Source organism: Procambarus clarkii, chromosome 70, assembly GCF_040958095.1.
Source record: "Procambarus clarkii isolate CNS0578487 chromosome 70, FALCON_Pclarkii_2.0, whole genome shotgun sequence".
Classification (NCBI taxonomy): Eukaryota; Metazoa; Arthropoda; class Malacostraca; order Decapoda; family Cambaridae; genus Procambarus; species Procambarus clarkii.
Genome location: NC_091219.1, coordinates 27,722,031 through 27,745,152, shown reverse-complemented (window position 1 = coordinate 27,745,152; position 23,122 = coordinate 27,722,031). Strand labels below are relative to the sequence as shown.

The 23,122-nt window shown below is 41.9% G+C and overlaps 2 protein-coding genes across 3 annotated transcripts; both read left to right on the top strand.

Annotated features, from left to right (window-relative positions):
* The first annotated feature begins 1,662 nt into the window (after nucleotides 1-1,662).
* On the top strand, nucleotides 1,663-2,684 carry LOC123775243 (seminal metalloprotease 1-like). The gene has a single exon (XM_045770226.2). The coding sequence runs from the start codon at nucleotides 1,717-1,719 to the stop codon at nucleotides 2,647-2,649; it is 933 nt and encodes a 310-aa protein (XP_045626182.1). The 5' UTR covers nucleotides 1,663-1,716; the 3' UTR covers nucleotides 2,650-2,684.
* Nucleotides 2,685-5,127: 2,443 nt separating this feature from the next.
* Nucleotides 5,128-22,740, top strand: LOC123775361 (transcription initiation protein SPT3 homolog). Of its 2 annotated transcripts, none has more exons than XM_045770506.2 (9): nucleotides 5,128-5,676; nucleotides 7,421-7,530; nucleotides 8,279-8,387; nucleotides 10,320-10,546; nucleotides 11,667-11,795; nucleotides 13,520-13,684; nucleotides 16,440-16,511; nucleotides 19,863-19,970; nucleotides 22,577-22,740. In XM_045770506.2, exons 1-9 carry the CDS (start codon nucleotides 5,661-5,663, stop codon nucleotides 22,592-22,594), a joined length of 954 nt encoding a protein of 317 aa, XP_045626462.1. In that variant the 5' UTR covers nucleotides 5,128-5,660; the 3' UTR covers nucleotides 22,595-22,740. The 2 variants fall into 2 exon arrangements, with proteins under 2 accessions (XP_045626462.1, XP_045626461.1); XM_045770505.2 differs by having other exon boundaries at nucleotides 16,440-16,576; nucleotides 22,577-22,651.
* Nucleotides 22,741-23,122: the final 382 nt, after the last annotated feature.

Here is a 23,122-nt window from a genome sequence, read left to right as displayed (position 1 = left end):
AAGGGTAGGGAAGGTGGTGAAGGATAGGGAAGGTGGTGAAGGGTAGGGAAGGTGGTAAAGGGGTGGTGAAGGGTGGGGAAGGTGGTAAAGGGGTGGTGAAGGGTGGGGAAGGTGGTAAAGGGGTGGTGAAGGTGGTGAAGGGTAGGGAAGGTGGTAAAGGGGTGGTGAAGGGTGGGGAAGGTGGTAAAGGGGTGGTGAAGGTGGTAAAGGGGTGGGGAAGGTGGTGAAGGGTAGGGAGGGTGGTGACGATATAGTGATGTAGTCAGTATGTATCGAAAATGAGACGAGGATGATGGTATGTAGTTTAGATAATAGTGTCGAGGGTAACTTAGAGTGAAGTTGGTCACGCTTTTGATGGTTGTGAGTAGTTAAGATGGTGACAGTGATGAAGATAGTGTAGTTGTAGCACAGTCAGCTGTCATCTCCGTGGTGGTGAGCTGGAGTCCCAGGCTGTGATACATTTGGGGAGCACATTGCTACTTGGGAGTCAGTCGACTGTTGTGACTCGCATCACGGGAAATGGCAATCAGTGTCCTCACAGGTGTTGGAGCCTCCAGTCAGCGCCCCTCACAGGTGTTGGTGCCTCCAGTCAGCGCCCCCTCACAGGTGTTGGAGCCTCCAGTCAGCGCCCCTCACAGGTGTTGGTGCCTCCAGTCAGCGCCCCTCACAGGTGTTGGAGCCTCCAGTCAGCGCCCCCTCACAGGTGTTGGAGCCTCCAGTCAGCGCCCCCTCACAGGTGTTGGTGTCTCCAGTCAACGTCCCTCACAGGTGTTGGAGCCTCCAGTCAGCGCCACTCACAGGTGTTGGAGCCTCCAGTCAGCGCCCCTCACAGGTGTTGGAGCCTCCAGTCAGCGCCCCTCACAGGTGTTGGAGCCTCCAGTCAGCGCCCTTCACAGGTGTTGGAGCCTCCAGTCAGAGCCCCTCACAGGTGTTGAAGCCTCCAGTCAGCGCCCCTCAGGTGTTGGAGCCTCCAGTCAGCGCCCTCGCAGGTGTTGGAGCCTCCAGTCAGCGCCTTAACAGGTGTTGGAGCCTCCAGTCAGCGCCCCTCACAGGTGTTGGAGCCTCCAGTCAGCGCCCCTCACAGGTGTTGGAGCCTCAAGTCAGCGCCCCTCACAGGTGTTGGAGCCTTCAGTCAGTGCCCCTTACAGGTGTTGGAGCCTCCAGTCAGCGCCCCTCACAGGTGTTGGAGCCTCCAGTCAGCGCCCTCACGGGTGTTGGAGCCTCCAGTCAGCGCCCTCGCAGGTGTTGGAGCCTCCAGTCAGCGCCCTCATAGGTGTTGGAGTCTTCAGTCAGTGCCCTCACAGGTGTTGGAGCCTCCAGTCAGCGCCTTCACAGGTGTTGGAGCCTCCAGTCAGTGCCCTCACAGGTGTTGGAGCCTTCAGTCAGTGCCCTCACAGGTGTTGGAGCCTCCAGTCAGCGCCTTCACAGGTGTTGGAGCCTCCAGTCAGCGCCTTCACAGGTGTTGGAGCCTCCAGTCAGCGCCGATTCAGATCATGTGAGCTGTATGGGAAGCTGAACTTCTTGACTTAGATGAAGAGGTACAACGTTATCTGACAAGAGTAGCGATGTTGTTCCTAATAAGGCTAGTGTTTACATCTCGGTTTTCTGTAATGTTAGCTCTTTAATTTTTCATTCTAATTATTTATTTGCTTTAGGATTTTATAAAAATTCTAGATATTTTTGTATTATTTGTAATAAATATTCAACAGTGACAAGATGGAGTTTATCAAGTTGCTTTTAGTAACTTGGACGTGTTTGTGGGGCGCGGGGCCCTGGGGCGGCTCCACCCACGCCCATGGGGACGAGGTGGACCTCGGGGTTGGCTCTCGCCACGCTCAAAACCTGACAATGCTCACTGACATCAGTGATGTTGACAGACTCAAGGAAAGAAGAGCAATGGTCTCCTTTCTAAAAGTGCGATGGCCGAACAAGGTAATGCCAGTGGGATTCGACCCTATGTTTAGTGAGTCGTATAAAGCGACGGTGTACCGTTCGATGGACCTGCTCAACAACTTCACCTGTCTCCGCTTCCGCAATGTCACAGAGCCGGAGAATGAGCACTACCTTCATATCTTTGCAGGGAAGGCCTGCTCCGCCATCAGGGGCTTTACGAGAAATAAAAAGAAATTCCAGAAGATGAGCTTGGGGCGCGGCTGCAACGTCCGCGGCTTCGTCATTCACGAACTGCTCCACGCCGCCGGCTTCCACCACCAGCATGTGAGAGCAGACCGCAACGATTACGTCACTATTCACTGGAACAACATACAAAAACATGCGCACATGGACTTTTCTCAAAAAGACGGGGAGCACGATTACCTGTTGACCATGGGTCTTCCCTACGACTTCAACAGTATCATGCACTATTCGAAAAACGCCTTCGCCATAGATAACAAACATCACCCCACCATAGAGATTAAGAAACACTTTCCTGGGAGGTTAGGACAGCACAAGGGTCTATCCCGCACAGACATAGCGATGCTCAACCGTCTCTACGAGTGCTGGGATCACTACCTGGGAGACGACATCCCAGACGCCGTCGACTACAAAGAGTTCAACTCCAGGTACTTCAAGGAGAAGACCGACCAAGCCACGCCCGTCTCCGACGAATTTAAATTATGGCTTCATTATATGAGGTCGCTTCACCAGTGATCGTTGGGGAATTAGCTATCTTACATTTTTTCTTATGTTCATATTTGGCTTGTGCTTCGAATGGTGACCTGTGAAATTAATTACTAGTGTGTTCGGCTAATAGCTAGTGTGTTGGGCTAATAGCTAGTGTGTTGAGCTAATAGCTAGTGTGTTGAGCTAATAGCTAGTGTGTTGGGCTAATTGCTAGTGTGTTGAGCTAATTGCTAGTGTGTTGAGCTAATAGCTAGTGTGTTGAGCTAATTGCTAGTGTGTTGGGCTAATAGCTAGTGTGTTGGGCTAATAGCTAGTGTGTTGAGCTAATTGCTAGTGTGTTGGGCTAATAGCTAGTGTGTTGAGCTAATTGCTAGTGTGTTGGGCTAATTGCTAGTGTGTTGAGCTAATTGCTAGTGTGTTGAGCTAATTGCTAGTGTGTTGAGCTAATTGCTAGTGTGTTGAGCTAATTGCTAGTGTGTTGAGCTAATTGCTAGTGTGTTGGGCTAATAGCTAGTGTGTTGGGCTAATAGCTAGTGTGTTGGGCTAATAGCTAGGGTGTTGGGCTAATAGCTAGTGTGTTGAGCTAATTGCTAGTGTGTTGAGCTAATTGCTAGTGTTGGGCTAATAGCTAGTGTGTTGGGCTAATAGCTAGTGTGTTGGGCTAATAGCTAGTGTGTTCGGCTAATAGCTAGTGTGTTGAGCTAATAGCTAGTGTGTTGAGCTAATTGCTAGTGTGTTGGGCTAATTGCTAGTGTGTTGAGCTAATAGCTAGTGTGTTGAGCTAATTGCTAGTGTGTTGGGCTAATTGCTAGTGTGTTGGGCTAATAGCTAGTGTGTTGGGCTAATAGCTAGTGTGTTGGGCTAATAGCTAGTGTGTTGAGCTAATAGCTAGTGTGTTGAGCTAATTGCTAGTGTGTTGGGCTAATTGCTAGTGTGTTGAGCTAATAGCTAGTGTGTTGGGCTAATTGCTAGTGTGTTGGGCTAATAGCTAGTGTGTTGGGCTAATAGCTAGTGTGTTGGGCTAATAGCTAGTGTGTTGAGCTAATTGCTAGTGTGTTGGGCTAATTGCTAGTGTGTTGAGCTAATAGCTAGTGTGTTGAGCTAATTGCTAGTGTGTTGGGCTAATTGCTAGTGTGTTGGGCTAATAGCTAGTGTGTTGGGCTAATAGCTAGTGTGTTGGGCTAATAGCTAGTGTGTTGGGCTAATAGCTAGTGTGTTGGGCTAATAGCTAGTGTGTTGGACTAATAGCTAGTGTGTTGGACTAATAACTAATGTATTTAGATAACTAGTGTTTAACTGATTACTAGTATTTTGGTTGATAGTATTTTTTGGTTGTCAGTGATTTTAATAGATTGCTACAGTATGTCGAATTAATAGGTAGTGTGTATTGCGGTAATAACTAGTATGGTGAGTTAATAGTTTACATGTTTTAATGCTTACTGTGTTGAGTTGATAACTAGTTCAAGTGTGTTTATTGAGACAAGACAGAAATACATCTCAAAGGGATAGAGTAGCTTAGGTTATTTCTACCCCCATTGATAACTAGTGTTTTGAGTTGATTGCCAGTGTTTTTGATAGATTGTTCTTTAAATTGATAGATTGTGTATCGATTAAATAACTAGTTTTGTGAGTTGGTAGCTATTACTCTTCCTTCTGCTTGGTCTTGAAGGAAGCGGGCCTCGGGTGCAAGGGGGCTGTGACGATCTCTGTCAGGAACCCGTAGGTGCGGGACCGGGACGTCCACCTCCTGGGGCTCGTGCGGCCCCAGGCTCTGCTTCAGGAGGTTGGGGTCGTTCTTGCCCTTGATGGGGTGGTTTTTCTCCGGCCCCGACCACGGCGGTCTCCGGGTTTGGGGTCCCTGCGCCTTCTTTTACCAACTTCGATGTTAACTCCGGAACTGGAGGCCCCCTGGGGCAGTTCGATGTTGCCTTCAACCTCGTACTGACAGTTCCTGCGACGGCGCTCGAAGCTATCTTATTGGCCTTTGCCTTTCTATTGGAGACTTTCGGCGCCGTGAGGAGGGAGGGCCTGCTGCATGGGTAACAGCTTCTCCCCCGTATCAACCTACCCTGACTTTGCTCCCTGGAGAGGCCACTCCAGACCGACAACCAGAGCGCCACTCCATAGTCTCCTGAGACTGATATATGCCTATTACTACTAAGTAGGCATCCATCAGTCTCAGGAGACTATGGAGTTGCGCTCTGGTTGTTGTCTGGAGTGGCCTCTCCAGGGCGAAAGTAGGTTGATACGGGGGAGAAGCTGTCACCCATGCAGCAGGTCCATGCAGTACTGAGCCTAAATCCATTATACCCACGCTCACCAAACTAAGGGGAACTTTGCTAAAGTTCTGGGTCATGGCGAGTCATAATTCAACATTTAGAAAGGTGTAGTTAATATACATAAAAACTAATAGTACTGAGCTTATTAGACTGACCTTTTCCCTGCCGGATAGCACTGGGGGCAGCACTAAGGATCAGCTGACGCGGTAAACACAACCTCCCGCCCCAGTGTGGCAAGTCTCCCTCTAACACACATCTCTCTGTTGAGTCGCAGCTCCTCTATCTCCACCACAACGCAACAAACACTTGTGAAACCTTGTCATTCTCAACAAAAACGCGTCTCCCAACAGTTGTACTGGTGTAGTCATTGAAGGATAGACCCAAACTGCACATATTATCAAGAAGAGAAGAAGGACGCCTGTAAGCCATAGGTGTATTCCAGACACTTGACGATATATTCAGCTGACATATATCTTTAACTACAACAAAAATCTGTTATATCAGAAATTTTAAGTAGTTAAACAGATATCCATTAACCTAAAAGCCAAGAAGAGGAATACTATTTACATAATTAACTAGCAGCTCTTAAAATTGTCAAAAAAGAGCTGAAGTGAGACTGAGGTTTGTGCAACCTCTTGTGGTTGTCTGGAAGAGGAACTGTGAAGCAACACGTCTCATAAGCCAGGATTATCTTCTGTCAGTCTGAGCATTAGATCTACTTCTGTATCAGTGTCTGAATTACCAGAGAAAGTGGAGAAGATGTCTTTCATTACTGGTAAGATTTTGTAGTGTATGTAGCAATAGAATTGTAAAGTACAAAAACTGGCTCAAAATGTTAATACTATGCCTCTGTTCACCTAACAGTAAATAGGTACCCAGGAGTTAGGCAACTGTGGGGTTGCATCCTGAGGAAGGTCAGTAGTGCCACAGGGCAGCATCTTAGGACCTCGTCTATTTCTCATATACATCAATGATTTGCCAAATGTCCTTAACATTCTTAAACCTATATTATTTGCTGATGATACTACCTCTATAATACCTGATTCATGTAATCAGACCCCCAACACACACACACACTAAATAATATTTACTTGAGGGTCACTGACACTAGTGGCCTTGATGAGAACAGGAAGCCAACGGCTTGTCGTAGGCCCCACCTTTTGCCTTGATAATCCTTTCCAGTTGGGTTTTGAAATTCAAGTCGGCATTTACAGCTTTGGTGGGTAGGAGGTTCCATGGGTCTATAACCCTGTAGGTGAAAAAGCATCTCATGTTCTAAGTTCTAGCTTGTGGCTTGAGCTTAAAGCCATTGCTCTTCGTTTGTGTCACATTTAACCTTTTGAAGAAATTTTACAGATCAACATCCACCAAATTGTTCAGTATTTTAAAAGCTTCAATGAGATCTGTCCTGTCATGCCTGGCTTTCAGTGTTGTTAGCCCTGTGGGCCCTCTACCATTCCTGATATGCGAGATGACTTGGCCCTGGAATGACACATTAAAAAAGAAGTCCACTCATGGATGACAACCAGTAAACTCACACTAAAAATAGAAAAGACCTGTTACATTTTATTTGGAAGTAGATAGTCAAACTAAATTTAACTTCAGATAGACAATATTAACAATAGCAATAATTATGAGAAAAAATTCCTTGGCATATACATAGATAATAATAATAATAATTTTTATTTGTATATCAGTACAGTAAATATCTTCTTGTATATCAGTAAAATAAAATAAAATATACACTGGCTGCCTGTCTCTTGACAATGAATTAAGGGTGCAGTTTGTTAGACTTTGCAGATACATTCTCACAATTTTCTAGTTATTCCATTTTTAATTATTTTGTGTTTTATCAAGTAAGGATCACATTTGTGAAAGTCTTTGCAACATGCACAGCATATTTTTTTCATATTTTGCTTTTCTTCATGTGCATTCAGTACCATATTATAGTAGTCCACCATTTGAGGTAGGAATGTTCTGCACCTATTTAACTCAAAAGTTATGTTGATGGTATTTGCTCAAAATTTGTTTTTTTTTAATTACGGTACAGTGTTTCAATGGCAACCTTGTGAAGTGGGCTATTTCAGTTATTTTAAATGGTTTTTATTTTGCACCTTAAAGCTCTCATCACAAAATAAGTGTATACAATCTGAAGTGATTATAAATATGCTGTATAAAGTAACCCTTTTACAAAATTACTCTTCAAAACCTTACAATAAAGTTGTGCTGAATAATTGAATACTAATCCTGGGCTTCTGAATGCTAGTTTCAGAATACAGTGTAAGTGTTGATGACCAAACCACACATCAGAAAATGAAGAAACAATGATGTTTTGGTCCATCCTGGACCATTATCTAGTTGTATAATCCCTTACATGACTTTTTAATGGTCCAGAACAGACCAAGATGTCATCACTTCTTCATTTTCTTATGTTGTGTTGTCATTGTATCTTCAGCCACATTATTGTGACTCATTGAGTGCAGTGTAAGTGTTATTGATTAATGCTGTGATCATTTCAGATATACAATTAATGATGCACGGTTTTGGGGATTGTCGTCGGCCACTGTCTGAAACTGCGGCAGTTATAGAGTCCATAGTTCATCAGCAGATGACACTCTTCTTGCATATGGTTAGTACTGTACTTGACTGTGTAATGACCACTGTAAATAAGCAACTACAGTGCACATTTCCTCAGACATTTTGTACTAGGCCTTTGTTGTAACTAAAGCTCTAATACATACAATTTTTTTTTTTTTTTTTTTTTAATATTTTGTCAAGTTACATATAAAATGTTTTGGTTTTGAATCAGTTGTGATCGAGTGGATGCATAAATATTACTCCATTGGAAGTCTTCTATTATTTTCTGTTGCAAATGAATATATAGATAATATAGTATGGGGTAAAATCTTGTTTCATCTGTGTTTCTGGTTTACAGGAATCCATATGAGTGGTAGTCCAATAAATGTGTGTGCATTTATTTACTATTTGTGGCTCCAGGATTGAACTGTTAGCTCTTGGACCCCACCTTTCTAACCATCAGTTATCTAATATACTAACTCCTAACCTATTTTTCCTGTATCATATCTACATGTATTTCTCTCTCACAAATCTCCAGGACGCAGTCCGTAGCTACTGGTTTAACTCCTAGGTAATCTGTGTATGTATTTACTGTTAAATGAACAGGTGCATCAGGTAAAAGAAACTACCATTTTGTTTCTGCCTCAGCTGGAATACTATCTATCTATCTATAGAGCTAATTATATTTGCTTATTATGTATCACAAGGACTGTTTACCCTAATAACCCCTCAGATTCTTCTAATTGGCTAGTCTTTTTAAAGTTATATTACACAGCCTATATTTTTCATTGTAACCTTAGGCAACAGATGTAGCTGAGCAAAGAGGTACAAGAATTGTTGGTCCAGAAGACATCCTGTTTGTGATGCGTAAAGATCCAATAAAGCTACAGCGTCTTGTCCATTATATGGGTAAGTCAGATTGAAGGTCTTGGGCTCTTCAGAATTGTTAACAGCATGGAAAAAAAAGAAAGAAATGTGTTTATTGCTTTGTGTTAAAATCAAGAGTACAGTACTTGATTAAGTTGTTTAAATGCTAAATATAACCTGTAAAATATTTTAATCAGATCTATTGATAAATATTTTACAGTAATACAGAATTTTCTGGGAGAATCTCTTGTAGCTCCCTGAGCGCCTTTCCTGGGGAGCCTCTTGTAGTTCCCTGAACCTATCTTGCTGAATTGGTGTCCAATTACTAGGTCACATCAGCCACAGAGTTCTGTTTGGCATACTGGAGATTTTGCCTGGTTACACACATGACCCGAAGTCCTATGATTGGGCTCTTTTTTTCCTGATAATGAGGCCTTTGCAGTGGATGCCTTTCAGCTGGACTGGTCACGGTGGGGATTTCTGTATCTCCTTTTCCCCCCCAGGTTCAGCTGTTGCTCCAGGTCCTGGCCAGTTTGCAGTCCTACTAGGGAAAAGTCCTTCTGGCTCCTTGGTGGTTAGCTCAGCCTTGGTTGCAGGTACTGCTTGCATGGTGTCCAAACCCGGGCATTTTTCCTCGGGCCCTCCACTTTCAGAAGATCAATCTTGCTGATTTGAACTTCTCCTCGGTTCTTCATGTCTGGTCTTTCTTATGCATCTTTATCGACATCTCTATAGTGAGCAGGTGACTGAATTAATGGTGTCCCACTTACACTTGTTTTCCTAGCAGCAGTATGAAGTAGCTTTGCAATCTTTGTAGTATCATTCGATAGTGATACTACCTCAGTGCCACTTCGGATGCTATCTCATACATTGTTTCACTGACCTGCTCATGGGCTCTCTTGGTCTCTTGACCATGTCCTCGCCTTCCTTTCTTCCCTTCGGTCTGTGATTCTTTCTTCAAAGTGGTTTTCTGTTGGTGCTCTCCTCCAGTTGTAGGGTCAGGGAGCTTCAAGCTCTTCTCCAAAGGCAGGGTTTTTGTTGTTTTTGGGCCATGTGGGCATTATATTTGCTTGCAGAGCTGTCTCCTTTTTAGGCCAAGAATGAGTCGACAGGCTTCCAGAGGAGGGTTCCTTTGGTTATTGATGCTTGGTTGGTTTGGCTGTGGGTGCATGAGCTGTACCCAATTGCAGTTCTTCAATGCTACCTTTTAGCCACCAATTTTGCCTGTTGATGCTTTGTAGGTTGATCCTTCTTCCTTGGTTCCCTGTTCAAAGGCTCACATTTCACAAGTTGTCTGTAGTGTTAAGTTCAGCCAACTTGTGGTCTACCCTTGTACCTATGATGTTTGTAAATATGCTGCTCTCATGGTGATCTTTGCTAACATGACCTGTGCTGATATTTGGGCACAGAGGTTTTGGCATTCTAACAGGGTCTTGATGGCTAATATTTAGTTAGTGCTAATGAGCTCACCCTGGTTTTAAGTGATTTGATAATTTTTTTACATTGTTTGGAAAGTTTGTTTGACAATTTCGAGGCTTTGGTTCTTTTGAACCTAGCCGTGGTTTGCACTGGTTCCCAGACTTAATGGATGCTTTCCCAATGGGCTGGCAGAGTGTCACTTATTTTCTCTGCCACTGTGAGGGGGGGGGGCAGGTCCTGCCTCATGGTTCCTAGTAGGCTGATATAACCTAGTAGTCGAGTCATCTTAGGGAGAGAGCTTCATGGAGCCATCCAGAAAAAGGCATTTGACTACATTCAATGCTGGTTTTTTATTTACCTATGTAAGTTCCCAAATGTCTTGCCTTTTGTGGGCATAGAACCTTGGAATTTTTGGTTGTAAGTAAATAGCACTGCTCATTGATATAGGAGCAATTCTGTATGTTGGATATAATGAATGTATGCATGTACTGTACATGTATTTAATTTTTTCGTTCATGGAAAGAGTTTATCAAAATCCTTTATACCCATTTTCAGGAGTTCGTGACTTGTATCAGAGAACTCGTACAAGCACATCAGGATCATCAACGGGTGATATTCAAGATCTAAATTTTGAAACAGGTGGGGAAGTGTCTCGTAAGAAGCTATGTATAAGTTTTTTGCAAACAATTGATCAAACCGGACAGTACGAACCCTTATACTCGTCATCGCTGTATGATCCAGTAAAAGCTGAAAGGGCCATACGTTTGGACAACATGACTCAGGTGATTCATTGTCAGTCAATCTAAATAGTAAGATGCAATTATTTATTTTGAAGTAAATTAATGCTCTGACATTGCAACATTTCAGCAATTATACTTTGGTGTCTTGAATGGTGAAAAGAAGCACTGATTGTTTTGCAGTTTATTTAGGGAGTAAGATGAAACTTAGCAATGCGGTCTTGACCAAGCTGAACTGAACAGGCTGAACACATTGACCAAGACTGCTCCAATAGTCTTTGGTAGTATCCAAACCCAGGAATGGTCCAGGGCTCTAGACCCTCGGAGCACTGTGGGGAAGGGTCGAGTGTCATTTCTCCAGTCCATTATTGGACTGGAGAAATGTAGCAGGTTAGGTTACTTTAAGTTAGTGTGAGCTAAATTGTCATGCATGGATAAGTCCCTAATTTTTCTTGATTTTTTCCAATTTTTTTCTTCTCCCATGTGTGTGGTCTGGCTCATTTTTCTCCTGTTTGTTCCTCATCTGAGGTACTGTGGGGAAGAAACTTTGGGAGCCCCTGAGGGGAGTACCCCAGAAATAAAGCATTGAAGTGTAATGAAATTCCCCTTTCTGGGGCTCCTCGGTAGCTTCCCCCCCGTTTTTGCCCTTCATGGTTTTGGTTGGGTTCACGTGCACTTGAGAGTAATGTTCACATCGCCAGAGCACTGGCGAGGTGAACTTTAACTTAGTTAAGTGACGAAAGTCAGTGAGGTGGTGTTTTGATATTTTGAATTTTTGTTTGGTGTTAGCAATGTTCTCTAACATATTTTGAATTTTGATTACGCCCCCCTTTCTCCCATTAAGTTAGTGCTCAGTGTTGGTTGATTCCTGATCCCCACATGCTCCTCAAAGGTATTTGGTCAGTGGTACCTGGTAAATTGATCTTAGACATAGAGTGTAGCACTTAAACTTTGAGGAAATACTGAGGAGCCCCCAGAAAGAGTCATTTACATTGTGTTCTATTTTCTGGGAACCACCAAGGGGACCCCCATCAGAAAGGGGCATTTCATTACATTCAACATTGGTTTTTTGGAATTAAAGTCATTTGTACTGTTTAATACAACAGGATGCAAAATAAAATACTTGACAGTATGCCTGTTGTTAACCAAGGCTATTCCATTTCAGGGCATGTCATGCCAGAGATACAAGGAGTATTGCGAGGCACGGAAAGCTTCCTTTTGTCCTCGTTTGCGAGTGAACAAGTTCAGAGAATGGCTTCTTGGAGACGAAAGCACAGAAATTAAATTAACTCAGGTGAGGGCACTGCATTATAACCAAGTTGCATTTTAAGGACTTATGCTTGTACAGTATATCACACTTATAGGATTCTAGATGGGGTGCCTAGGTTTTAACCAATTTTTGTCTGGGCTTTACAATGTATGATGCAAATAAGAATATAATGGCTCTGTGGATGTAATGGAGCTTACTTTCATCCATGAAAAAATCTAGGTATCGTTTCATGGTTACGTGACTGTGAATGTGGTTACAGTATCGTCATGAATGTTACTAGGTGAATACGGTCAGTGAAATTAAAAAAATATACATGTATGGCAGCCATCAAACTCTCACATGAAGATGACTTATTGCTTGTTTTTTTTTTTTTTTTTTTTTTGGTTGTTCAAATAAGTCACTGGGTAGACCTTAGAATCACAGCACAGTCTTAACATGTAATATAAGATGTGTAGGTTGGATTATTTCTTTTCAGCCAAGTTATTATGACTTATTCTCTGCACAGTATTACTGTCTTAAAAGTACTGTACATAAAAAGGCTATTTCTCATGTTAAGCATTGACAAAAATTAAACTTAGCCTATACAGTACATTATACTCATATGCACCTCAGAAGAATAGCAGGTATATTTACTACAACCCATTCTCATGTTTTGATAGGTGTCCGAATTGTATTATCTTCCTATACATAGCCTAAAAAAAAAAAAAGTTTGTACACTTGCATCCCTAGCATGCAGACACAAATATATTGTGTGTAGGGTACACTTGTGTCCCTAGCATGCACACACAGATGTTTTGCCCGAAACGCATTGCGTAATAGTGGCTTTAGGCATTGTATGTACTAGCTCTATCTATATATCAATCCATTAATGTAACATCACTTGTATGTATATACCTTACCTGAATAAACATCTGAATCTGAATCTGAATCTGAATCTATTGTGTAGGGTACACTTGTATACCTAGCATGCACACACAGATGCAGTTCATACATATTTTTGAAATCCACTTATGTTCCGTTCTCCACTTTGTACATAATACTATTTTCTTATTTATTCATATATTACATTTGGATAAGATCTTATTAAATTTCTTAATGGTAGATAAAGAAAATTTATTTTTTCTTTATAGTTAATCCTGGCATGACCAGTAATGTTATTGGAAGAACACAAGCACATGGAGTGTAATGAGATCACGTGAAGTATATTATTATTGAGCACACATGTTATGCTCATAATAATTTAGCATTACAATTTTATATTTTATTTTTATATATATGTATTTACACCAATTAATATAAATTCAAAATCTTTAATCATAAATGGTTGTACATTTATGGGGTATTTTACACAAAATTACAGTACATTTTTTACTTACATGTTATGCTTATGACTTTCATTTAAGCGCTACAACTGCATGTTGACCAAACCACACATTAGTAAGTGAAGGGATGACTTTCTTTCCTGGTCGTCCCTTCACTTTCTAGTGTGTGGTTTGGTCAACATATTTCAACTACGTTATTGTGACTCCTCGTCTGTCTGTAACTGTAGTGCTAAACAAGTAAGAAACAAATAAAATATCAAACTGCAATATAGCAAGATGTGTTCTATTAATCACTTCATCATGTTGGTAAAAATATATTCAATAGTACAGTAATTGCATTTTTTCTTCCATACAGTACCAAAATTATATATTAAGCTGAATAAGCAATGTCTGTAGTGATTATTAATTTTTATTCATTTATTGCAGCTAGTATTGGAGATGCTTAACCGGCTAGCTTATGAAACTGTTGCTCAGATAGTGGATCTCGCTTTATTAGTCAAGAGAGATGGTACACTGCACAATTCCGACCTCTCTCGCTTCCGGACACCTATTGCTTTCAATCCAGATTATCCTTGTGTGTTTATACATCAGGTATGTATTTAACCAGAAATAGAATATGTGGTCTTCAATATCCGTGAAAGTGATAAGTAGTCTAAGAGAAATTAAAAAGACTTACAGATACAGAGAAAGCCAATGTGAGGTTCTAATCTTTAAATGTCACCAAATTTCCATGTACAGGTAATGGTCTGTTAAGATGTTGTGAACCTTAATGTCAGTTAATAATTATCATTAATTGGTTATCTTGAGGTTATCTCGAGATGGTTTCGGGGCTTAGCGTCCCCGCGGCCCGGTTCTCAACCAGGCCTCCTTTTTGTTACACATCCTCCAGGAAGCAGCCCATAGCAGCTGTCTAACTCCCAGGTACCTATTTACTGCTAGGTAACAGGGGCATCAAGGTGAAAGAAACTCTGCCTGTTGTTTCTCGCCGGCGCCCGGGATCGAACCCGGGACCACAGGATCACGCATAAAGTGTTATGTCTGCTCAGCCACCGGCTCCACTAGGTAAGTCCCTCTTGTTACTTTTCTTTGTATAGGTAGCTCTGGGGAGCCGTAGGGGCTCCCCACAGAAAACCAGCATTGAATGCAATGAAATGGCATTTTCTGGGCGAGCCCCGGAGACTCCGGCACCCTCCCTCCCTCCCTCCAGTCGGCAGTTTTTGATACTCGGCCTCGGAACCAAATGCTGGAGTGGCCAGCGTGGGGAGTCCGGGACCCCCTTCCCCCTACCAGGGGTGGGTCTGCGTGGATGAGCGGTACGAGGGACATTTGCTTGTTTGCCCGTTTTAGTTTGGGAGTTCTGCTTCCCTGTTCGGTTTTAGGTAGCAATTTTTACCATGTGGGGTTTTTGTTACGCCTACTTTTCTGGGTGCCAAACCCCAGTCGATGACAGGCAGAGAATGCTTCCAAACACATTGGGGTTTCCATAGGTTACTGTGCTTCGTGCCTCTCTGAGAGGGCTGGGTTCTGGCTCATGGTCTCCGGTTGGCAAGAACTCCATAGACTGATGCCACGGTCTAATACATACATATCAGGTCGGTAAGCTCTCGGGCTCGCCCAAGAAATGGTGTGTCATTACATTCAACGCTGTTTTTTTGGATGAAACTATGTACTGTATGTTGTTTAAGAAGCTGGAGAAAAATCATCTTGCACAGAATGTCCTCTGTAAGACTCTGTATCAATATTGGTTTTGTTTTACAGTTAACTTGTATAAGTTGTGATTCCTTCATCTTTTTTCACTTAAAGCATAAGTGAAAGAATTTTGTGTTTGTAAGTACGGGTATGTTGTCTTTCTTGGCTCTGACTAGTTCGTCTACTTCAGATTTGGTGTGATAACCTACTTTTAAATTACCATTTCATTTGGGATTCCTTGGAGCTATGCTCCAGGACCTAGATGTTGTGTTTGTCTTTCTTTCACCTTTCACAGGATAAAATTGGCTGCTATGTCAGCAGGTGAGCAGGTTTATGGTGTGGTTTTTGTTTATTCCCAGGTCATTTTTTTTTTTTTTAACAGGTTTGGTATAAGAGTAGATGACTTCCAATTCTTGTTAGCAAGTTTAGAGCTTTCCCTTCCATTAGCTCATGGAATGTCTTGCCCACTATTTTCTGGAGGAAGTCCCTTGTGACTTCCTGTAGCTAACATTTCTGTTGTGTGTGATGTCTGAAAGTTGCCATCAGTCAGAGTTCTCTGGATCTCTGGCCTACCAGAGACAGAGCCAGAACCTGGTCTCCTAAGAGGTGCAGGGAGCAGTGGCATTTATTTACTTTTATACTACCACCAGGGAAGGTACCCAGAAAGTTAGCGAGACAAAACAGACCACAGCTGGCTACTTCCTATACGTGCCGACTCAAACAGCCATAGAATTTCCCCAAAGTAGATAAACAAATTCAGATAAACTACTACTCCATTCGGTTCGTTACTGTTACCTGAGGACATTGTTTCTCAATTTTTGTAGACTGCTGCTGTGGGTTGCTGTCCTGTATCTTTTTTTTGGAGATGTATACAAGAGTTGTTACATTCTTGTACAGCCACTAGTACGTGTAGCGTTTCGGGCAGGTCCCTGGAATACGATCCCCGCCGCGAAGAATCGTTTTTTCATCCAAGTACACATTTTACTGTTGCGTTAAACAGAGGCTACAGTTAAGGAATTGCACCCAGTAAATCCTCCCCGGCCAGGATACGAACCCATGACATAGCGCTCGCGGAACGCCAGGCGAGTGTCTTACCACTACACCACAGAGACTGTTTTGTTGTGTGTATAGGAAGGTCAGTCTCGATATTTCTGGCCATTTGATAGGGGCCCTCCTCCTTTTTTACATATTGGGTAGTAAAAGTAAGTTTGTACTTATATATAAATTATTATACATTGAAGTCCTATGTATAGCTAGGCATAGGTTAGGTGTTTAGGTTCTGTTTGCAATGACAGTATTTGTATTTGAAGTACAGTAGGTGGGTGAAGCATTTATAGAGTTGCAATTTAAACAGAGGTCATCAGCGAAGCACTGAGAAATGTTTAGTCATCATCTGCTGTGAATTGTTTTTTTTTTTTGACTGCTGGATTAACGAGCATTTGGACTTTGTTTACGAGACGAGGTATTAAATTTGTGAATGAAAATAAATAGAATCTTAAATATATCATACATGAACTAATGGAACACAGTACTGTATTTCAAATGAACCTTTTCTCATAATGGATATTTAGGACAATGGGAATACAATGCTCTTAATGATTTTGGCTGTTCTAAGGTATGTCAAGTAATATTAATAAATTGCTTTGTTTATACACAGAGTGGCTCACTACAAGAGATTGGATCTGGAGATGATCATGGCATAGGAATGGATCCCATAACTCCAGCTGAGGTGCGAGAAGCTGTTAGACGTTATTGGGCCAATAACTCGCCTCTTGCACCTTTGTCTAAAGTTAGGTCAGCAATAAATACAAGACTGCTTGCTGCTTAAGAGTATTTCCTTCCTGTGGCTTTGCCAGTTGCTTGAGCGCCCGGACTTCAGCCTCTTCACATCAGGGTGGTCTCGGTATCGTCCTCTTTATGCAGTGTTATTCCCCGACTGTGAGGCCCTAGCTGTAGGTACCTTTCGGTGTATTGGACAAGATAGGTGTTCATTTACCTCTTCCCCCCCCCCCCCCCCCCCATCTGGCTATTGCTTTGGGTTCTGGCGCAATTGGAATTCTACAGTGATCCTTCTGGCTCATTGGTGTCTGGCCCAGCCTTGGTTTCAGGCACTGCTTGCTCGGTATCTGAACCCAGGAGTTTTTTCATGGCTTTGCCTCTTTCAGCAGGTAGGGTCAGTGACATACTTCACTGGTTAGACCACCTCTGCTCTTCCTGTCTGGTGGTTTTTGATGTATGTGTATTGCCATCTCTGTGGTGATCTGGTAGCTGCTTTAAAGGTGTTCTACCTGCAGAATTCCTCTATGAATTCATCTGTGACAATGTGATCTGTTGGCATGCTTTCCACCATTTTCTGCCCCTTCATCGTTGTTCCTCAGTTTCTGATCAGGTTGTTGTCCTTTCTAGGATTTTCAAAAAGCTTTGTTTTTGCTTTCTCTGGCTTCTGATTTTTGGGTGCGGAAGCTCCATGCTCTCCTTTGGTGACCGGGATTTCTGTTCTTTTGGTCCTAGTGGGGCTTTGTTCATTTGCAGCCAGCTTCTTTTCTGGCAAAAAATGAGTTGGTTGGCTTCCCGAGAAGTGGTTTCAGACCTGGGTCTACCACGAACTGTGTCCAGTGGCAGCTTTGCGCTACTACCTTCATGCCACCAATTGTGCTTCAGTGGACTCCTTTTGGGTTGATCCGGTTTCCCTAGTTCCCTGTTCCAGGTCTCATGTTTCTCAGGTTGTCCTCGTTGTCATAAAGTCTAGCCAGCCTGCCATCTACCCACATGCCCATGATGTGCAGAAGCATGCCTCTCTTTCGGCTGTATTTGCTAATATGTCTTGGGCTAATGTTCGGGCACAGGGATTTCGGAGGTTGAGCACTGTCTTGGTTGTAAGGAATCTTGTAAACATTCTTGGTTCTCAGCAGCCTTGTATGGGCTTTGGTCATGTGTCTTGGCCATTGGTCTCTTCATCTTGATACCTGTGCTGCTTCCTCCCTCCTGGTAAGTAACCTTTCTTCTCCATGGATAATTAGCTTCAGGGAGCCACATGGGGCATCTTTTCCCAGAAAACCAGTGTTGAACGTAATGAAACGTCATTTTCTGGGTGAGAACTGGTGGCTCCACATGGCATCCATCATCAGAACTAGAGAAGCAGCCAGCTGGCCTAGACTGCCTCCCTCCACCCCAAAATGAAGGGAAACTAACTTTCTCTAATTTCACTAATTTTTACCATTTCTTTACATTGCTGGGCGAGTTCGTTTGGCTGTGGTCTCGTTTTTAAGCAATGATCTATTTTGTTTCGCTGACTTTGTGCCTTCCCTTGATGGTGGTAGACATTAATAAATTAAAAAAAAATTTTTACAATACCACTGCTCCCTGACCCTCTGGGGGGGGGGCATGTTCTGGCTCATGGTTATCTTGAAATTATCTTGAGATGATTTCGGGGCTTTTCAGTGTCCCCGCGGCCCGGTCCTCGACCAGGCCTCCACCTCCAAGAATCAGCCCGTGACAGTTGACTAACACCCAGGTTCCTATTTTACTGCTAGGTAACAGGGGCATAGGGTGAAAGAAACTCTGCCCATTGTTTCTCGCTGGCACCTGGGATCGAACCCAGGACCACAGGATCACAAGTCCAGCGTACTGTTCGCTCGGCCGACCGGCTCCCTAGTAAGCCCAATGGTCCCCAGTAAGCCAATGAAACTCTACAACTGATGACACTTTGTAGTCTGCCACTGTCTCAGTATAATAGCTTCAAGGAGCCACAAGGGCCCACCCAGAGATTGCCGTTTCATTTCATTCAATGCCGTTTATTTTTTATTTTTTTATAACTACAGTATTCTATATGAACAAGACATTCTCAATTCTTATCAATATTCTTTTGTTATGCATGCAGCATTTTGCATTGCATAGGAATGTGTTCCATTCATATTTATAATTCCCAAATTTATCAGGAAAATGGCTAGGAGATACCAAGGAAATGCATCAGTGATTTTGCTTGCAGTAAATTATACGTGCTTGAACAGATACATTACGTGCCATCTGTACTTGCAAGTTTCCATCCAATACCATTTGCTACCTACGACTGCAGCCTACCCTGCCCCCTCATAGTAGCCAATTGGTGAACATCCGACTTCTCCAGTTCATTTAAATACTTCATATGGCTGCGTGCTATCTGCAGCTTTCCTTTTTGTACCACAAAGCATTGTACATGTTGGCTATAGAGCCACTTATGTATATACAGAACTGTACGCTTATTGTAATGGTTTCACATTCCACGTAACAAAAACTTGGTTTTCTGAGTTGTGTTCTGATCCATAATATTGGCTCTTGGCCAATAACTGACCTTTCCAATATGCAATGCAAAACTCATTTACTCCCAGATACCTATTTCTCTATTGCAGTCCATTAAAAATTTCCCTGGTAGTCTCAATGGATGTGTATATAACTCTATAAAAAGTGTAACAAGTTCTGTGTTGGCCAAACAGATAAACATCTTGACCAGATAATAAAAGAACATAAATATAGTATAAGAACAGGTCAAGAGTTCAGATCATTATTTCTTTCCTTGAGATTGTAATCATTCAATTGACTGGGCTAATTCATGCAAAATTTGAGTGTAAATCAGTTACTGAAAGAAATATTGAACCTTCATTCATAAAGTGTACGGAATAGGATAATATTAGTGCAAGTCCAGGATTATATAAATTGGAAAACTTTATAATTGGTAAGATTTGTGATTAGGTATAAAAATTATGTAAACAATAAGTTCATGTGTAGTACGTTCCAAGAATGAGGGATTGCCCAGTTAATATCTCGTAATCATCTAGCCTTCATGTCACCTCCATTAATCAATATTTTAGCTTATGGATCTTTGTCTAGTTTGGTATAGTTGGGTACATAATTCCAAACTCTTATGACATCTGTCTATATTTCCTTTATAATGTGGTGAAACAAAAATGTCCAGAATTTTCGTTTAACTTTCCTAGTGGATACTTACGCATACATCCATCCGACTCGCCTACTAATGAGAGATTATAATAAAAGTAGATAAAGATAAATTATCATTGTTGATACTGGGAAACTTCAACTTCAGAGCAATAGACTGGAAGGCCTACGAGACAAGAACGGAGGATATTTGGACAAGGTTTGTAAACCTCATTCTGGAGGCATTCACGTAGCAACACGTCAAGCAGGCCACAAGCTAGATACCTCCTCTAGCTATCTAGATATACCTCTATATACCTCTAGATATCTAGCTCCTCCACAAGGAGGAGCTAGATAGTAAACGTGAAGGTCTTATAACAATAATGAGAGAGATTATAGCGAGAGCGGATAACGATAGATCACGACTGTTGATAGTCGGTGACTTCAACTTGAAATCCATAGACTGGGAAGCATATGAAGCTAAAACAGAAGATTTTTGGACCTGTAAATTTGTAGACCTCATCCTGGAAACATTCTTGTATCAACATGTTAAACAAGCTACGAGGATGAGGGAAGGGGACGTTCCCTCCATGCTAGATTTGATATTTACCAGGAAGGAGGAAGAGATATTTGACATTCAGTACCTTCCTCCCTTGGGTAAAAGTGACCATGTCTTTTTGGGAATAAAGTATGCAATGCGTTATAAGCTGGAAGAAAATAAGGAGGTTGAAGCAGTTGAAAAACCAGACTTCAGGAGAGGACATTATGGTGACCTTAGAAATTTTTTTAGTGAGTATAATTGGACAGACTTGATGCTAGGCAAGGAAGTGAATGAGATGTATGGCAAGTTTTGTGAAATATATGATAAAGGCACAAAAAAATTTATACCAAAACAGAGATGCAGAACTAGGAAACAGGATTGGTTCAATAGAAATTGCGAGAGGGCTAGAGACCAAAAGACACAAAAATGGAATCAATACAGGAAGAGGCCGAACCCCCAAACATACCAGCGATACAAAGATGCGAGAAACAACTACACGGCAGTGAGGAGAGAGGCAGAAAGAAATTTTGAAAAAGGGATTGCGGACAAATGTAAAACAGAACCAGGTCTATTCTATAAATTCATAAACAACAAATTGCAGGTAAAGGATAATATTCAGAGGTTGAAAATGGGAAATAGATTCACGGAAGATGAAAAGGAAATGTGTGAAACACTAAACGAAAAGTTCCAAAGTGTGTTTGTACAAAATGAAATCTTTAGGGAACCAGATACAATAAGAATTCCAGAGAACAACATAGAACACATAGAGGTGTCTAGAGACGAAGTGGAAAAAATGCTCAAGGAGCTCGGTAAGAACAAAGCAGCTGGCCCAGATGGCGTTTCACCATGGGTTCTGAGAGAATGTGCATCTGAGCTCAGCATTCCACTTCACCTGATCTTTCAGGCATCCCTGTATACAGGAATCGTAGCAGACGGGTGGAAACAGGCTAACATAGTTCCAATCTACAAAAGTGGCAGCAGGGAAGACCCCCTCAATTATAGACCTGTATCATTGACAAGTGTAATAGTGAAAGTATTGGAAAAACTAATCAAAACTAAATGGGTAGAACACCTAGAGAGAAATGATATAATATCAGACAGACAGTATGGTTTTCGATCTGGAAGATCCTGTGTATCGAATTTACTCAGTTTCTATGATCGAGCCACAGAGATATTACAGGAAAGAGATGGTTGGGTTGACTGCATCTATCTGGACCTAAAAAAGGCTTTCGACAGAGTTCCACATAAGAGGTTGTTCTGGAAACTGGAAAATATTGGAGGGGTGACAGGTAAGCTTCTATCATGGATGAAAAATTTTCTGACTGATAGAAAAATGAGGGCAGTAATCAGAGGCAATGTATCAGAATGGAGAAATGTCACAAGTGGAGTACCACAGGGTTCAGTTCTTGCACCAGTGATGTTTATTGTGTACATAAATGATCTACCAGTTGGTATACAGAATTATATGAACATGTTTGCTGATGATGCTAAGATAATAGGAAGGATAAGAAATTTAGATGACTGTCATGCCCTTCAAGAAGACCTGGACAAAATAAGTATATGGAGCACCACTTGGCAAATGGAATTTAATGTTAATAAATGTCATGTTATGGAATGTGGAATAGGAGAACATAGACCCCACACAACCTATATATTATGTGAGAAATCTTTAAAGAATTCTGATAAAGAAAGAGATCTAGGAGTGGTTCTAGATAGAAAACTATCACCTGAGGACCACATAAAGAATATTGTGCAAGGAGCCTATGCTATGCTTTCTAACTTCAGAATTGCATTTAAATACATGGATGGCGATATACTAAAGAAATTGTTCATGACTTTTGTTAGGCCAAAGCTAGAATATGCAGCTGTTGTGTGGTGCCCATATCTTAAGAAGCACATCAACAAACTGGAAAAGGTGCAAAGACATGCTACTAAGTGGCTCCCAGAACTGAAGGGCAAGAGCTACGAGGAGAGGTTAGAAGCATTAAATATGCCAAAACTAGAAGACAGAAGAAAAAGAGGTGATATGATCACTACATACAAAATAGTAACAGGAATTGACAAAATCGACAGGGAAGACTTCCTGAGACCTGGAACTTCAAGAACAAGAGGTCATAGATTTAAACTAGCTAAACACAGATGCCGAAGAAATATAAGAAAATTCACCTTCGCAAATAGAGTGGTAGACGGTTGGAACAAGTTAAGTGAGAAGGTGGTGGAGGCCAAGACCGTCAGTAGTTTCAAAGCGTTATATGACAAAGAGTGCTGGGAAGACGGGACACCACGAGCGTAGCTCTCATCCTGTAACTACACTTAGGTAATTACACTTAGGTAATTACAAGAATGAGGGAAGGGGTTGATTGTCAGTACTGGATCTAATGTTCACCAAGAAAGAAGAGATATTTGACACCTAGTACCTGCCTTGGTTAAGAGTGATCATGCCCTGTTGGAAATTAAATAGGCTTTGTGATGTAATCTGGAAGAAAATTAGAACATTGAAATGGTTGATAAGCTCTATTTCAAGAAAGGACACTGGGTAACTTGGCAAATTCTTTAATGAATACAAATTAACAAACCTGTTGCTAGGCAAGGAAGTATATGGTATGCCAAATGTTGGAGGAAATGTATGTTTATCTCTCAGAATGTTTGGTAATATGTTTATTGTTTGTGATGTGTGTATATGTATGTATTAACACGATGTACTGAACGGGATGAGAATAGCGTGAGCTACCTCATCCCTTTGTGTGTATTTTACCTCAATAGACTTCATTTCAATTCCTCTCTCTCGCTTGCACACACACACCCCAGTATATATATATATAAAATGCAGCATTATGAAGAATGCAATCTTGAAGACACTGCCGAAGCATATCATGGTAAACAATACC

Coding starts and splice junctions, on each gene's coding strand:
- LOC123775361 (XM_045770505.2), top strand. Junction 11,796..13,519: donor CAGAAATTAAATTAACTCAG/GTGAGGGCACTG, acceptor CATTTATTGCAG/CTAGTATTGGAGATGCTTAA. Junction 16,577..19,862: donor GCACCTTTGTCTAAAGTTAG/GTCAGCAATAAA, acceptor CTTCAACTTCAG/AGCAATAGACTGGAAGGCCT.
- LOC123775243 (XM_045770226.2), top strand. CDS start 1,717: ATGGAGTTTATCAAGTTGCTTTTAGTAACTTGGACGTGTTTGTGGGGC.